Source organism: Loa loa, assembly GCF_000183805.2.
Source record: "Loa loa unplaced genomic scaffold supercont3.46, whole genome shotgun sequence".
NCBI lineage: Eukaryota > Metazoa > Nematoda > Chromadorea > Rhabditida > Onchocercidae > Loa > Loa loa.
Genome location: NW_018108226.1, coordinates 107,430 through 122,251, shown reverse-complemented (window position 1 = coordinate 122,251; position 14,822 = coordinate 107,430). Strand labels below are relative to the sequence as shown.

Sequence of the window (14,822 nt, the reverse complement as noted above, 5' to 3'; positions counted from 1 at the left end):
GGTTTTTTTTGGATGACCTTTTTACCAGCATTAATACTTTTTGATATTTTCACTTTCTCACTCCAGTCGAAACTACTCTCCAAGTTAATATCATTTTATCTATAAAATCTTTATTTTATCAGTTTCGTAAACTTTCTCACTCCTTTGACCCTTACATTTAGCTTTCACTCTTCCAATGTAGAATGTGTTCTCATTTTAGTAAATCAAAAATTTTCGACAATTTCGAAATTCCAACTCTTTCCAACTTCTTGGCGCTTTCATAGAGAAGGTAATGAGGTAATGAGCGGAGCCCTTCTTGACTAAACTTTCTTATTTTGAATCTTTCGTTTGATAGCGACAGCACTAAATTCATCAATTGTTCTATTTTTAGGAAATGAATGAAAGCTTCAAAAAAGTTGAGCGTGCAATTGACGATTCACAAATGACCATGGATTTGGTGGAAAATGAAGCGGCACGTGAGCGGCTTAAGTCACTTCGAGAGCGAAAGGATCGTCGCACAAGGTAGACGTTCTTCTTCGCACGTTATTTTCTGTCATTTTGATATTGCTTCGTCCAGCTAATTTCTCAGCAACATTTCTTGAAAATTCGGATTTCGGCTTTGATACGTTTTGACTTCCATCCAAAGATTGATCCTAACCTTTCATCGAAAGGCCATAAAATGCTGAATGAACGATGTGGGTAACTCGATTGTCAACACCTGTCGCTTAATTCGGTTTAACTTCAGCGATTTCGGATATTCAATCATAATGTGGATTTGTATGAATATATTACTATGGGTAAAGAAGGAGAGAAATGTCTTTTGGCCCATTGATTTACTAATAATGAGGGATAACTTATGCTTCTTCTATCTTAATAAGAAGATTCTAGTGGTCTTGGGTTAAATTCTATAAAAGTTTTTTTTAGTGAAATAAATAAGCTGATGAAAGCTAAAATTAGTCTGGAAGAAAACATGGAAATCAGTCAAAAATTATTGGATGAAATTGGTAAAACATTAACTGAAGTAGATAACCGGAAAAAATCACCGGAATTGGAAGAATTAGAACATTTTGCGCTGTCTTTAGAGGACCGTTTACAACGAGCCCTGGCACAAATACAGCACACTTCATTAAAGGTTACATTTCTGAATTTCCCAACGAAAATTGGGATGTAAAAAGGAAGAAAAGCAAAAAATCAGTTAGTTCTCTTTGGATATCCACTTCTGAAAATACTGTATTCTTGCTTACAATTATTTCTTTCCTAACAGATTTCTGCTGGAAATTATCACTAGAGTCACCATAATGAAAATGGAAATTTGGAACTGTAGTGATATCTGAGATGTTTGACAAGAGATGAGTGGAATGATCACTGATATGGTTTGACTAAGCTGTTAGTGATCAGTAGTATAGTGAGAGCGGTCTGTCGTAAAAATTTGATGCTCCAATTCCAAAATAATTTGAAATATGATATCTTCACTTTAAAATAAACAAATAAAGTTCAGGCCGAACCAATACTGACAGAAATAGATGAGGAAGAAGCCAATCAACTTCGTGATAGGTTACGCTGTGCAGGTGAACAATGGAAACAGTATGAAAATCTTATCCGGGAAAAGAGACGTCAACTCGATGAACGTTTTGCAGATGAATCGGAACTGAACAACGAAATGGAATTGCTTCAGTTTTGGTATGTAATTAAAACATTTCAAAATTCGAAATAACTTGGATATGCTGTGCCTGTTTGTTTCTGAATTTTCACTTTGTAAGTTAAGAGTTTAGATTCATGGAATATTTAAGGTGTAAGTTTTTTCAAAAATCTACTGATTACGAAGACGCTGTTCACCCTTCTGAATGGTCTAAATTACTTTAACGACATTACTTCCGAAAAGTTGGCATGCTTTGGTCAAAGAATCAGTTACTGTATTAGTTGAATTCTTGGAATATTCGACTGAGTATCTGTTAATGGAGCATATTCTCTTTTGAGGTGAAATGATCACAACTAATCAGTTAGACCTTATCCATTAGCTACTTTAAACTGTTTTGATCTTGCCATTGAACTGAACCATTGAGCTCTTGCCATTGAAATAAACAGGGAAGTACCAAAAAGATTTGAATCTGACTCCTCTTCCTTTAAATAGTTCCATTCTAATTTCTTCATTTTCCGGAAAAGTTTTCGAATTGTCAAACTACACTTTCCTATGATTGAAGGTGCGACGAAACGGAAACGGAATGTGCCATCGTTATCAGTCCACTGAATTTACCTGTTCTAAAAGAACTTTCATCAAAATTAGAGGTTTCTATTTCGAAATTTCTTTTTTGTTGACTTCATTTCATCTCAAAGCTATAGTTTTCAACATTTCCCAATGGGACATCTTATCATGATAGCAAAGGCTAGGTAGCTATCAGTTGATCAAAACAATTTCATTTTCTAATTAGGTTATCTCTAATTTCCAATTGGAAAGTAGAATTGCAAAAATTGTGGCCAATATCAACAATGAAACATTCAGTTAAAAAATCCTTTTACAAAAATATTTCTAAACTTTTTTCTTTATAAATTAGTTGCAGGAACGCTTAACCAGCTACGAAACGAAACGTGCAAATTTGCAAACCATTGAACGTTTGAAAGATCATCTAATTAGTGCCCAGTTGACGGATCCAAACAGCAAACACCGAATACGGCGAGCTGTATCCGAAATAGGGAAGCGTGTTAGCTTGGTAGGTTACTTTTCATATGCGATCAATTTTTAATTATCCACATGATTTTCAGGCCGAAATATTATTTTGTTGAAAAGGCTTCATTTATTCAATAAATGCTGTGGTTTCTCTACTGTTTGTCCAATCCCTTCGTTATGGTGTAAATCATGTCTAAATTACTTGTCCAGCAAATCTGACCATTCATTGTTTATGGAACTTCAGTTAGGCTTTTTTTTGCATGAAGTTATTATTTCGCTCCAAATATTTGTAACTTTTTTCTCCAAATTTACTAAATGTAAATTGCTTGGAGTGAAAATGGCAGTGCTCAAATGCCGAAAGAGCGTTGAGATTTTTTTTTTTAAATCTAATCTAAGCTTGTATTATCCTCCTTATTTTCCATTTATTTTATTTTAGAGTGAGAAAAGAAGTAATCTTTTTAGATCCGAGATCTTTTGCGCGACCGAAAATCGGAACTTGACTGTTCCGTGAATGTTGCCGAAAATTTCCAAGCTGATCTGAATGAATTGCAGAAATTTTGTGAACAAACGGAAAAGGCGATTCAGTTGTAAATCTATCATTTTTTTTCCCCCCCATTTTCAAGAGACTTATACTCGGATAAATAATTATTGACAGTAATTATGTCAGTCGAGATCATCTCTTCCTGTTTGTTATTTATCCTTATTTTTAGCTTTTGCACTGACATTCTTATATGTCGTTCACTTCTTCCTATCAACTGTCTCATTCTGTTGAAAAAGCTTAAACATATTGCCAATTAAACAATTTGTTAGTACTTGGCTCTGGAATTGGCTAATCAAAATCATTTTATTTATTTCATTTTAATTTAATTTCCTCTCAATTAATATTTGCAATTTAATTAAACGTATTGCCACTGAATCAGGCAAAGGACAAAGGATTGTTTTGTACTTTGTCAGTAAATTGAATTCATTTTTGTTACAAAAAATGTTTTAGAGTAGAAAGTGCGACAATTTTTGTACCTTCCGGTACCGATTTGGATTATGTTCGTTTGCATGAAGCGGAAACCGATCAGATTGCTAGGAGAGTGGAAGAACAGTGGAAAGATGTCTCTTCTTTAGGTGGAGCAGTAGTCGATAAGCAACTCGGAATTGTTAGTTTTGACAGCTTATCCAAAGTTTAATGTAAAGCAAAGTAACTGATGAATTTTTCCATTCAGTTTCAGTATTGGCACCACCTTGTAGATGATTCATAATATCAAATCTTCGATCTGTTGAGGGTTGCTAAGAAAGAGTAAGGAAGAATATGACTTGATAGAGGTGGCTTGCTTGGTAGTTTTCCGGTGAAAAATTATTAACACTTTCAGCACTGTAATACGAAATACGTTTAAAATAACCTGTGCGGTTAAGTCTCGTTCTTTAAGAGGTACCAGTAGTGCCAGCTACGAACTAATTATATATTCTTGATCGTAGACTAGTCCAGGCTTGTCACGAATAAAGATTTGGATTTCATTTGCACCTCATAACATATCATGATGGTGAACTTGTCACACTAATGGTTAATAACGAATCATCTTTGATAGGAAATGATGAGTGGACATTTGGGAGACTATTTCTTTTCCTTAGCATTTCTGCTTTTGACTTCTCAAAATGGACTTGCAAATATTGGCAAGGAAACATTAAAAGAATTCGAAGAATTTCTTTGGTATGGCATAAGTAACCCTTCATGCTGGTTAAAAGTATAAATTGAAAACTTGAACCTTACTGAAATATTTAGTAAAAACTTATAGATCGTTGAAGATACTTTACATAGATGGATCAGTGACAAGGAAAAACTGGCTCTTACAGCTTGCTTGCCAACTTTAGAACACGATTCATCTTCAGTAACTTCAGGCAAGTTTCTGGATTTCGTCTCATTTAAACAATTTTCATGGTGCTTTAGATTCATAAAACGTACCAATAAGGCTGCTGAATGATGACATAAACGGAAAAGAGGATAAGAAATTGTTTTTCTATTTTTAATGATTTAAGAAAAACTTTAAGAAAGATTAGTAGTTGCTATTCTTATCTGAACTCAAAAAACAATTTAACGAACAAAGTTATTTCAGAAGCTGTTGGCGAAGAAGAATTGACCAGTGGATTACGAACTACTTTGTCAAGTATTGTTGAAGAAAAAGAATCTCGCACAAGTGAGTATGGAGCTTTGAACGAATCTGTGGCGCTTGAGGAATCGCTTGCACCAAATTTGTCATCCAGAGATCGACTTCTAATGGACAGCATAGTACATATGGGACACTGGTTAACGGAAACGGAACGTGACGCGTCGCTTACCGTCGATTTAGCCGATTCGGAAAGCATTAGAAGTGCGGTCATTCAAATGCAGGTTTGTTTGTCTTTTCTGTGCAATACTCGAATGGATTATGGATAAAGACTGAGGTAATATTTTCTTGGCTTAGAAAGAAGCTATAGCTTCTTAAACTAAAGAAGCTATATGTTTCTACTTAACAACTTTCAACTTTCTACTCGAGTATGAAGTCTAACATGAGCAATTTAATTTATTATTATATCATGCATGTTATAATGCTTCTAGAAACATACACTATGATTTAGAACTTTATTGAAATTGGTATTTTAATTTGGAAAAATTGGAATGAATTCAAAAAAATATCACCGTAACTTTAATTTTGGTGATTGATTCAAAAAATCCTTTCTTTTTCAGGCTTTTATTGATCAATTGAAAATGCGTCATCTGGATTTGATCCGAATTTTGGACGAGAGTCAGAATAAGATAATACGGGAAAGGAGTGAAGTAATGACAGTGGAGTGTAATCGGATATTAGGCGAATGTCAAAGGAGGAAAATGACGTTAACTAAAATGCTGGAAGAAAGTCGAGCGTGGGATAAATTAAGGAAATCATTGAGTACATGGCTTGCGAATGTTCAGGAAAGGTTTATTTTTCTTTCTTCCCTTTTTTTTCGGCGATATTTACGAAATTCGTTAGCAAGTTTCCAATCACAGAATTTGACTATTATGTCATCCCCTCTTTGTGCTTACTTTTACTTCGAAAACGTTTGAATTCTTCATTTTCCATACTTTTATTGGTTTTAATAACAAAATAAATAACTGAAAATAAGAGAGGTATTTTTATAGAGTAATTGATGGGAGTAAAATCGATGCGGCTAATCTAAAAACGCTCAAGCAAGAGCTCAGCGAGATTCAAGGAATAGCCGAAACAGCGAGAGAGATGAAATTAAAGATGGATGAGTTGAATGAACGTAGTAATGCTTTATTAGACAATTACCGTGCTGATGAAGGACATAATTTGTCTCATACAATCTCAAAATTGAATGCTTTATGGAGTAAATTTAACGACAAGTAAGTGTTTACTTTCTTATTTTCAAGTTTAAGCTCCTACCCCTTGACCTTTATTATATCTGAAATTTAAACACTTTGGTTTGAAATTGTCCAACTAACGGATAAAGCATTCGGTTTAATAATCAATTTCTTGTGCTTACTGCGAAAATCGAACAGGAATCTCTATTAACAGTCGTAGACGGTAGTACGAGCATCAAAAGACATGATTTATTCAGATTTTCACGTAAAAAAGGATTAAAAAGAAAAAGGTCGTTGCTAAAATTTTTTTTTTCAACTTTTTGTGGATTTCCTTAAGAAACTAAAATTGATTCTTGAAATTTCCCGAGCTTGAAGGAATGAAAGGAGTCACAATGGAAGATTGTTGAGTTATCCGATAGATCAGATAGTAAAAATGCAAGGGAGTGAGTGGATGAAAGTAAGTTTATTGCAGTGTTCGTATTCGTCGAGCAGTGTTAGAGGCAGCGCTTCGGGCCAGAAGTGATTTCCACTCCGCTCTGGAGCAACTAGAAGAATGGATGAATGGTGTTGAGGTGTCTTTGATGGAACTGAATGAAATAACAGGGAACACGCAGATGCTTAAAGATTCTATGAAAAGGAAAAAATGGATCGAAGATGAGAAGGTGAAAGTTCATAGCACTTGCAGAGAAGTACTAACTGAATTGAATTTCTTTTCATTACTTCAATTTTCACTGAAGCTGTGTCATATTTGAGGTGCAAAACTAAGTTGAGGAGCTATCTCCCTATTAATTCTAAAATATCATGAGGATGCCGAGATATCCCGACGTCAGTACCTAACGAATCTCTTCTGCATGATATTTCAGGATTAATAGAGAGCTTTAAGGCTGAGAATATTTGCTGAATGAAGTTAGGGTGATATATAAGTATTAATGCGCTAATAAGATTACAGAGTGTACGAGCTGATATGAATGCTCATAAGGATGTAATCAAATCGGTGGAAGAGATGGGTGTTGAACTAACACGTCGAGTGGAAGATCTCAAAGAACGAGAACAGCTCAAGGAGCGGTTAAATCATATCGATATCCGATGGCGACATCTGGTCGGGTTAGCTGATGCTATCAGGTGATTTTTTCATAATTTTTATTTTGTATAATCCCAAAAGAATTTATAGAAACGCTTCAGTGATTTATCCAAATTGTTGTCTCTTTTTCGTACCAATGTCCTTGCTGGTGATAAAGGTTCGTGATACTTGGATTCTTTGCTGTTATAAAATTATCCATTACTCATTTTGCTTCAGATCACTCGTAAATTTTTTTTAATGCACAAATAATTTTGATCCTACACATTAGTGACACTGACCACTAACCAGTTTACTTGCTACTTCTCTCCTGATATCTAAAGTGATCTAGCCATCCGATAAAGGGCTTTATAATAGTCAGATTTTTGGGACATAAGGTGAGTGGACACCACTCAATCTTGATAAAGCACAGCAGTTTTTTTTGTTAATTGAATCTGAAAAGATTACATCTATAAATACATTCCTCATTTTCATTACTCTCTAGTTATTCACTTCAGGACTCGTCTAATGAATGCCCAGGAAGAATGGGAGAAGTTATTTACACAATTAGCTGAAAATTTGTTTTGGGCTGAAGCGCAAAGTAAAGCATTACTTGAAGAACAACCAGTCGGTGGTTCGCTGGCTCGAGTACGGGAACAAACTAATTTTGTTCAGGTATTATTTCATTCAGCTATTCTCTTTTCATGGTTAAAAAGTCCATCACATAATTAGGAGCATACCTGTACTTCAAATGCATACTAAGTTAGGAAGTCAACACTTTTTTTTTTATCTCCAGCAAATCGGAACACAATTCTTTGTACCTACTAAAAATAGTTATTTTGGATAAATTAAGAGCTGTCATAGGGTATGACTTGGGAGGTTTTGACAGTAAATTTATTTTGAAGGGCGTAACATAGTAGCCGTTATCAAAATTATTCTGTTCTGTTTTAAGAATTAATTTTAAATTTTGTTTTCGCGCAGTACCGAAAACATTTTCAATCGTATTTTTAAATCATTTTTTACTTTTACTTTGAAAGAGATCTTTTTTTTAGAAACTTGAACATGAAATGAAGCTTCGTCAGCGTGATGTTGACGAATGTGTGACACTGGCCCATAGTTACCTTATGCAATATGACCTGCGACCTCGAATGAGAAGTACCAGCGCTTTAGTGCCAGATGAAGAAAACGGCCAGTGTTTTCGTTTCTTATGAAATAAATTTTAATAACTTTTCAATGGCTTCTTGTAATGTCATACTTCGTATTTCGCCAATTTTTTTTTTTAAAAATTTTTTATCGAATTCATATTTCGTGCGACCAATTTCATTAGCATCAGATTGCTTGTAAAAAGCGCCCAGGTATAGTCTTTGAAATAATGCAGGGAATATATGCCAGACAAGAAATTCCAGAAATTTCTGGAAGAAATCTTCTGAAAAATTTGCAGAAGGGGAACAAAGTTCCAGGAATAATGAGGAATTCCTCTCGAGAAACAGTCATTGAATTTGAATCAAAAAATGAAAATATTTATTTAATTTAAAATGCTGTTAATTATGCAGATGAATCATTTCGAAATGACTGATATCCATTTAAGCCAGACATTTATCGTTTCAGATGATGAGAATTTGGAACTAAGACGTGTTGGTATTCAAATCAAATCTGATAGTGATCGTTTAGTGCAGGAATGGGGTGAACTGCGAGAGCAACTGAATGCCTGGGCTTGCATCATTCATGATGCAAATGCCAAGATGGAAAAGTTAGCATCGGCCATAGCTGAATGCCAGTTGACACTTTCAAATATGGAAGAACGAATGGAGCAACTCCGACCCATAGAGGAGTTAAGATTAGAAGAATTAACGGTAGCGGTCAATGAAAGTGAACAACTGAAGGAGTACCTTACTCGAACACGGATGTATATCGATGATGCCAATGACTGGAGTGGGCAGCTGTTAGCATCGGATGTCGAATTGGCATCTGAGCCAAGTGCACAACTGAAATCAATCAATGATAGGTATGCTGTTGTACTTTGAATTAAATGTAATATAGTACATCATGATAAAATTAAAAATAATACAGTACATCATCATAATAAGAATAGTTTACGTCGATGTATGTCTCCTTGCAAACCTTAACAATAGTCATGTTGACATTTGCGCAGTTCATTAATAACTGCTGTCATTGATGCTTGCAGAAAAATCCTCCTAGCAAATACTTAGAAATTCAACAAGAAAAATGTGAGTCAAGAAGCCACAGGTTAAGCGCAAAATCATTTTGGTACATCATTTCCCAATAAACATTTGGAACTTAGTAATGAGATTGACTCCCAGCATATGTTTTGAATGGTTGCTTATTTGTTAATGAAAATATTAACAAAAAAGTTTGATAGCAGATTGTTCACTTTTATCTTGATTTTCCATCCGATGACAGTTTTAAGTAATTAATTGAAATGAAAGTTTCCCTCAATCAGAAAACACAGGCACAGGAATTTGTGCCACACAGGGACTTTTCGCCTACTCCAGTATCATTTAACAACTTTTTACTTTCAATTAATCAATGGAATTGTCATGAATTAATAGAATTGCTGCAGAAAAATGCTTTCTGTCATTCACTTCGTTTCAATCGACCACAGACTTTTTGGATTGCTTTTTTTTCCTCAGTGACCTACCCGGCTATTGCAGATCGTGCTAGGCAAATTTAAAAAATTTCATATAAACGTATTTTTCGTGAAGGACTCAAGCTGTCTTTGAATCATCGAATCCTTTTTTAATCTAAAAATTTTGATGAAAAGGGAAGCATCTACAGTGATCCCCAACAATGATATATTTTCTTTATTCAGGGAGATTGTACCTATATGAGTTTAATATTTTAACCAAATATGTATTTTAAGGAGATAGATCATGCGATAATTCAGATTTGTTAGCTTATGGATGAAATAATAAAGGAAATAATAGTAAATAAAAACAGAAGTTTGGGGAAAAATAAATTGATTTAATACCTCAATGGTTGCCCAATCATTATTCATAGAAAATTACTACATTTAAGTTACTATTTCACGTTTTAGTCACTTTTAAACGAGAATTATTGCTTTTAAAATGATTCATTCAATGAAATTCAATTATTCTTAATGAAATACTCCTTGTTTTTTTTTTTTTTTACCGCAGTAGCAGTGGGTCTCAACTTTGCCATGAGAAATTTCAGAAATAATTTTTCTCTTTACTGAGGATTCTGCTAAAGTCAGAAGATTTAATGGGAATTTTTTACTGCTTTCTCATTAATGAACTTTAAAAAATAACATATTATTTAACAAAGTAGTTTTATCAGACTCTGTTTTTAAGATATGATTTTTGAATTAAACGAAGCTGAAGAGTGAGGTAATTCTAGACCTACATCTCGTTACTCCATCAAAACTTGTCAAAACATCTCTAAATATTGATAATAAATGTTAGACCTTTCATCCGAACTTGGCTTCATATTGACGATATACTAATGTAGGGGAATATTTGTTCATCTTTTCCGTCCTCAATTACAAAACATAAATTTTGACATTGTATGTGTTTTGTTTGGAAAAATGTCAACTGTTCTCTTTATTTCAGGATGACAAAGTTAAAATCAGATCTACGAATCCGTACCGCAGCCCTGGAACGAGCCATGACCGACTTTGGTCCATCGAGTCAACATTTCTTAAGAGACAGTGTTCAGGCACCCTGGCAACGAGCTATCTCTGCTTCCAATCATTTACCTTACTATATTAAGTAAATCGCTAATTTTTTTAAGCATAATGTTTGCTGATGCATACAGAGTGAAATTTTATGAGAAGCTGATCATTACTACATCTGAGTCTACAAGATTGTTGTAAATTATAGTCATGATACGGAAGTAACTCAGTGGGATCATCCAGCAATGGTTGAGATCATGGAAGAGCTGACCACTTTTAATCAGGTCAAATTTAGTGCTTATCGAACAGCGATGAAGTTACGATCAATCCAGAAACGTCTCTGTTGTAAGTTCGCTATTGTTACCGCAATCGTATCTCACGCTGATATACAATGTACACTTATTGTGCTGAACTCGAAAAGTGTGCTATATTTCATATACAGAATATTATCCCATGTTTCAAATTCATGCATTTTAGTGGATTTACTAACTTTGGAAGATGTGGACTTGAATCTGCAACCTCTCAATTCGATATTAAGTGAGCAATGCTTATCGATGAAAGATGCGGTAATGTGTTTGGTACCGTTGTTTGAAACAGCACAAGAAAAGTATCCCAAATTGATACACTCTATACCATTGGCTGTCGACTTGTTGCTCAATTTCGTCCTGAACGTATTCGACCCGTGAGTTATGATTTCTTTGTTTTTGAGGGAAATATTAAATTCCTATAATGAAGATATAAAATGTACGTTCATCCTTCTGATTCCAGCTCGATCTTTAGAAACGTTATAAAAAGTAATGTAAACTAGTTTTCTTAACTGAATCATATATTTGATTGTGCAGTGACTCCCTTTTCTCGGGTCATTCCAATGGAAAACATCACCTAAAGTGGAAAATTCTTGTATTCTTGGAAGTATCTTGAGCGACGTAACACAGAGTTGCAAACACGAGACAAAATCAAAAGGCAGCAACAAAAAACAAAAAGTAAAGAGTGTTATCTGCTGTATGAATGATATATACATATATCCTTCGCAGGTGTGGTTCAACTTTTGCATGGATTGGCTTCAAATCTTCGTTACGATCCAACATAGTATATCCTAAACACAACCATTTATGAGCCTTTATATTTCTCTTTCTCACAGAAGTTCTTCGAGTTCATTCGCAACATCTTAGGAAGAACTTTCATGTGTTAAAATGAAAATGAGACATTTTTGTAAATAAGAGTTATTCTTGGACAAATCAAACTTAAAAATTGAGGAAGTACATCTTCGACATCCTTATCCTATTTCTAGCGTTTATTGGTTAACATCACAGCTTTCTTAGGAAACTTATATGCATAACTAGACTTAGCAATTCATCGTTAATCACAAGGAGCTATGACAGGATCTGATTTCGAATGTTTCTTTGATGATACTGTTTGCAATTTAAAATCGGGAATGTTAAAATCAATCCAAATTGCAATGAATTTTTCAGGGCACGTGATTGTCTCATGCGGACATTTTCGTTTCGTGTGCTGCTAGCTACATTATGCAATTCAAATCTGGAAGACAAATATAGATGTAAATCTTTTATTCCACTGTTAAAATATGTACTTGAGTACTACTGACTAATCTAGTACCATGATATCTCCTCTTGTCTGTGGTGCCGTGTTATTTCATTCATTTTCAATGGTTTAATAAACTTGTGGTGGAGACTCCTCATTCTAAAACATACTCTCAGGAAGTTTCAATAAGTAGATATTCCAGACTTATATCAACTTATTGCTAACAACGAAGGTGTTGATCAGAAGAAACTTGCTCTTCTCTTATACGATATCATTCATGTAAGTTTTGGTTTCTTTTATTTTTACACTTGTTTACAATGTTGAAAAGTTACACTGTGTTGAAAAAGAGTTCAGTTTTGACTGACATATGTCTAACCTAATAACTCTAGTCGTCAAAGATACCGAAATCACTACAATTTATTGTGTAGAATTGAATTGCAAGATGATATTGAGAGAACTGCACCTAAAATGTCAACTGATTTACCAGCGATATTATATGTTTTTTTTTCTGAAAAATTCAACATTATTTTCCAGATTCCTAGATTTTTTGGCGAAGCAGCAGCATTTGGTGGTTCAAATGTGGAACCATCAGTGCGATCATGTTTCGAAACAGCGAAATATCCACGATCAATCTCAGTAGATGAATTTTTGAATTGGTTGAAAAAAGAACCACAAAGTATTGTTTGGTTACCTGTCATGCATCGATTAGCTAGTGCCGAATTTGCCAAACATCAGGTGTATTTTAAGTTCACTTTCTAAATTGTCTAATTTAAGAAAATTCAATTGAAAAAAAATCAACCTGCCGAACATGTGTCTTTTTTTTGGAGAAAATCCCGGATTTCCCTCAAAGTCATTCATATTATAATTCACTTTTTGCGCTTTGCCAATAATTCCCCCTGTATGATAATGAATTAGTGGTGCATGCTCTGCTTAATTACTTGACAGCTGTTATAATACTCTATAATGAGGCAATAATTGTGAAGAACTTTGTCTACGGTCCTTTTGCTTATTATTTCATAAAAATATTTTTTCATGTTTGATGGTTTATTCAAAAATTTATAGGCAAAATGTAACGTCTGCAAAATGTTTCCAATTATTGGATTGCGTTATCGCTGTTTGCGATGTTTTAATGTCGATGTTTGTCAGAATTGTTTCTTTAGCCAAAGGCTTGCTAAAAATCATAAATTATCGCATCCGATACAGGAATACTGTTTACCGGTAAGTTTGATGTCATGCCAGTTAATCTCTAAAATAATTTGTTTCTCAGCTTCTGTGTTTTTTTTTTTTTTGTTTCTGTACTTAAACGAAGGTAATTTGTTTCTGTTAAAACTTTAAAAAAAAAGAAAAAAAAAAATTAAAACGTGGTTTTAGACAACATCGGGTGAAGATGTTCGTGATTTTGGCCTAATAGTAAGAAACAAATTGCGATCGAAGAGTAAGACACGAATTGGTTATCTACCAGTGCAAACGGTAGATGAGGGACCTCCATTGGAAACCTGTAATGTTAAACCGGTTAATCCGTTTACTGAACCAATCCATAATCGAATACAGCTCTGCGCTCGAAGGTTACTGTAGCTTGGTTTATTTGTGCTGAATTAGGCCGTTTTCCGTATAATGTGACCTTTCAGTTTTTTTTCCAAAAAATTTCCTCGATTAAAGCAGCTTAATGCAATTTTTTTCTTGATATTGACACATACAGTCACTTCTTTAGTTGGATACGCCTAGCGGCGGTTGGCAAGTTCTTTGCTGATATAAGAGTTAAAGTTCTCACTATAAGTACCAATCATTTCAGGTTATGGAGAGCACAAGGCGAAAATGGTACACCGGTTCCTGTTTCAAACGATAGTGGAGAGGAAATGAGAATGAGTATGGCGGAGTTGAAGTCACCGTTACAGCTGTTATCCCAGGTTGAACAAATGCATAAGGAAGAGTTGGATCAAGTACTGCACAAGTTGCAGCATGAAAATAGGTAGTTCAGAACTGAATTTTCTTGAATTTTTAAAGTAACTTCATTATTTTCAATGAAAAGCACTGAAAGCTACCGTTCTAGATTAATGCATAAATTCAGAGAACTGAAAAAAGAAATTGAAAGACGGAAGAAGCTTGGTAATGCTGTGGGTTCAACGCCGAATCTGACTCGAGGCAGTAGTACAGCAATGTCACGAAGTGTTACTGATAACATGGGAACGGGACGATCTGTTCCCTCACTTTCTAACTCTGGCGATGACCAACTGTTGAGAGAGGTTAACTGCTACAATTTTGCATTCTGTTGCTTCCTTTCGCAATTCTTCCTATTTTCCGGACCATCAATCTTATTTGCTTGATGAAATCAAGTCATCCTTTATTTAGGCATACCTATTGCGGCAACATAAAGAACGACTGGAACAACGAAGTCGGATTCTGGAAGAACAGAATCGTCAACTTGAAACACAACTTGCAAGGCTACGAACAGTCATTGCCCAAGTTAGTTACTTACCCAGTTTTTGTGATATATGACAGCTAAAGTGTTTACTCCCAAAATAAAATCAGCGAATTTGAGCAGTCTTATGACTCAACCATGATATTCACTTTCAAAAGATCCATAGGGTGAGGGATAGTTTAG

General features: G+C 34.5%; 1 protein-coding gene across 1 annotated transcript; it reads left to right on the top strand.

Moving 5' to 3' along the window:
- Window positions 1-373: 373 nt before the first annotated feature.
- Window positions 374-14,716, top strand: LOAG_03796 (utrophin; the record flags this gene model as incomplete). Its single annotated transcript, XM_020446417.1, has 27 exons — window positions 374-501; window positions 904-1,111; window positions 1,478-1,659; window positions 2,181-2,265; window positions 2,538-2,687; window positions 3,107-3,231; window positions 3,636-3,792; window positions 4,429-4,531; window positions 4,747-5,021; window positions 5,358-5,587; window positions 5,790-6,014; window positions 6,445-6,634; window positions 6,922-7,094; window positions 7,548-7,704; window positions 8,082-8,217; window positions 8,638-9,034; window positions 10,617-10,775; window positions 10,887-11,023; window positions 11,156-11,360; window positions 12,151-12,236; window positions 12,423-12,499; window positions 12,755-12,955; window positions 13,283-13,438; window positions 13,592-13,785; window positions 14,013-14,189; window positions 14,289-14,463; window positions 14,570-14,716. 27 exons carry the CDS (start codon window positions 374-376, stop codon window positions 14,714-14,716), a joined length of 4,635 nt encoding a protein of 1,544 aa, XP_020303239.1.
- Between the last annotated feature and the right edge of the window lie 106 nt (window positions 14,717-14,822).